Source organism: Nicotiana tabacum, chromosome 7 (genome assembly GCF_000715075.1).
Source record: "Nicotiana tabacum cultivar K326 chromosome 7, ASM71507v2, whole genome shotgun sequence".
NCBI lineage: Eukaryota > Viridiplantae > Streptophyta > Magnoliopsida > Solanales > Solanaceae > Nicotiana > Nicotiana tabacum.
The window spans coordinates 155,827,416-155,829,283 of NC_134086.1; the positions used below are offsets into that span (position 1 = coordinate 155,827,416).

The 1,868-nt window shown below is 33.1% G+C and overlaps 1 protein-coding gene across 1 annotated transcript; it reads right to left on the reverse strand.

Moving 5' to 3' along the window:
• Positions 1-527: 527 nt before the first annotated feature.
• LOC107787007 (uncharacterized) lies at positions 528-896 on the reverse strand. Its single transcript, XM_016608523.1, has one exon. The coding sequence runs from the start codon at positions 894-896 to the stop codon at positions 528-530; it is 369 nt and encodes a 122-aa protein (XP_016464009.1).
• Positions 897-1,868: the final 972 nt, after the last annotated feature.

The following is a 1,868-nucleotide window of genomic DNA, read 5'->3' on the forward strand; positions in this document are numbered from 1 at the left end:
TTGTGAGGAAAAGCGTCGTGGTCTATACTGGACTACGACCTCTACCTGTGTTGATATGGTGAATGTCGTTGGGAGCAATAACTCTTCAACATTATGGCATAAGAGGCTTAGCCACATTAGCGAGAAAGGACTAAATGTTCTGGCCAAGAAGAAATTGTTGTCAAATTTTGAAAGTGCAAAATTAGAAAAATGTGAGCATTGCTTGGCTGGAAAATAAAAAAGAGTTTCTTTCCAATCTCATCCTCCTTCAAGAAAGACAGAGTTGCTTGAATTGGTGCATTCAAATTTATGTGGTCCAATAAAGACAAGGACTTTGAGTGGTGCACTTTATTTTGCTACCTTTATTGATGATTGCTTAAAGAAACTTTGGGTCTACATTTTGAAGACCAAAGACCAAGTTTTGAGCGTCTTTAAGCAGTTTCAGGCTTCAGTTGAAAGAGAAACAAGAAAGAAGCTGAAGTGTATTCGTACTGATAACGATGGTGAATATTGTGGACCGTTTGACGAATATTGCAAGCAACATGGCATCAGACACTAGAAGACTCCTCTTGCTTAGCTGTCTGCTTAGCTGCACGATTTTTCTCACCTAACATCTCTTTGAGACTTTCGAGCATATCATAAGCAGACCCCATAGACTGATGTTGATGTTGCAAAATATTCACCATAGCGGCAAAAATGTAACATCGCGTCATCTCATCAGCCTTAACCCATTTGTCATAAGCCTTAACCTGATCATCAACAACATTTTCAGGTTTTTCTAGGCACTCCTTAGTGATTACAAATTTATAACCTTCAGCAGTTAGGACAATATCAAGGTTCCTTTTCCAGTCAACATAATTCGGTCCTTCTAACTTGTTTTGGTTCAAAATTGAGGTGAGTGGGTTGAATGAAGACATGGTTAGTCTGAGAGATATTCACCTTAAATAGATCATTAGTTATGTATTTTAGAATAATTAAATTCAAAATAGCACATTACACATATAACCATGCTCATTGAACAGTTAGATTCGTTAGGGAAACTTAACTATTCATGCAAAATATATGAGTGATGTAAGATATTAACCCCATAAATCTAAACAACACCAATTCAGATAGAGAGTAAGCCGTTAATTTAAGATATGTAAATATCACTTTAATAAACTCTAGTTTCATTGAATCAACATGTAACTCAGTTGGAGAGTTAATACAAGTAATCAAATAACTAGAGGCAAAACTACAGTAATCATCTATAATGAATTTATCTGATGTGGAAGAAGACCTATGTCAACATATACATTCATTATATTACTGTAAAACATGATTGGAAACAATGGGAATTGAATCCTACCACCACAGATTTCTTTAAAAAAAAATTCTTTTATTAAAAAATTTCCAGAAAATAGAAAAATGACCCAAAACCCATCTAAACGACCCCGAATGTCCAAAAAACGACGTATGTCATAAGCGGAGCTGATGTGTATTGCTCACTAGCCGTTTCCGATAAACCTACCAAATTTGAGGTCAATCGGAGTTCGATAGAATTTCAGAATTCTAAAATCAATACCTCTTTCTAGAATTCTGTTTTTGACGTTTTTAAGGGTTTTTATTATTTTGACTTGTTCAAATCACATAATATACTGATGTATGTTAAAACATGATTTCATAACTCAAAATAATATTTTATTATTATTTAATAAAAACGTGTTCAGACAGAATTGTAAAACACAGTATGTTTTTCATAGTTCAAAAACGTCACTATTCATAATTCTGTATATTAATCCAAAATTACAGAACTAATATCATACAAAATATTTAAATTTTTATTAATATAACACTGTGATTATGGACAGAACGCAACTAAAATAGATTAATAGTATTAATTCATTGTT

What these genes read in the sequence shown, in the direction of transcription:
- LOC107787007 (XM_016608523.1), bottom strand. Translation starts at nt 896, where the DNA reads ATGTCTTCATTCAACCCACTCACCTCAATTTTGAACCAAAACAAGTTA.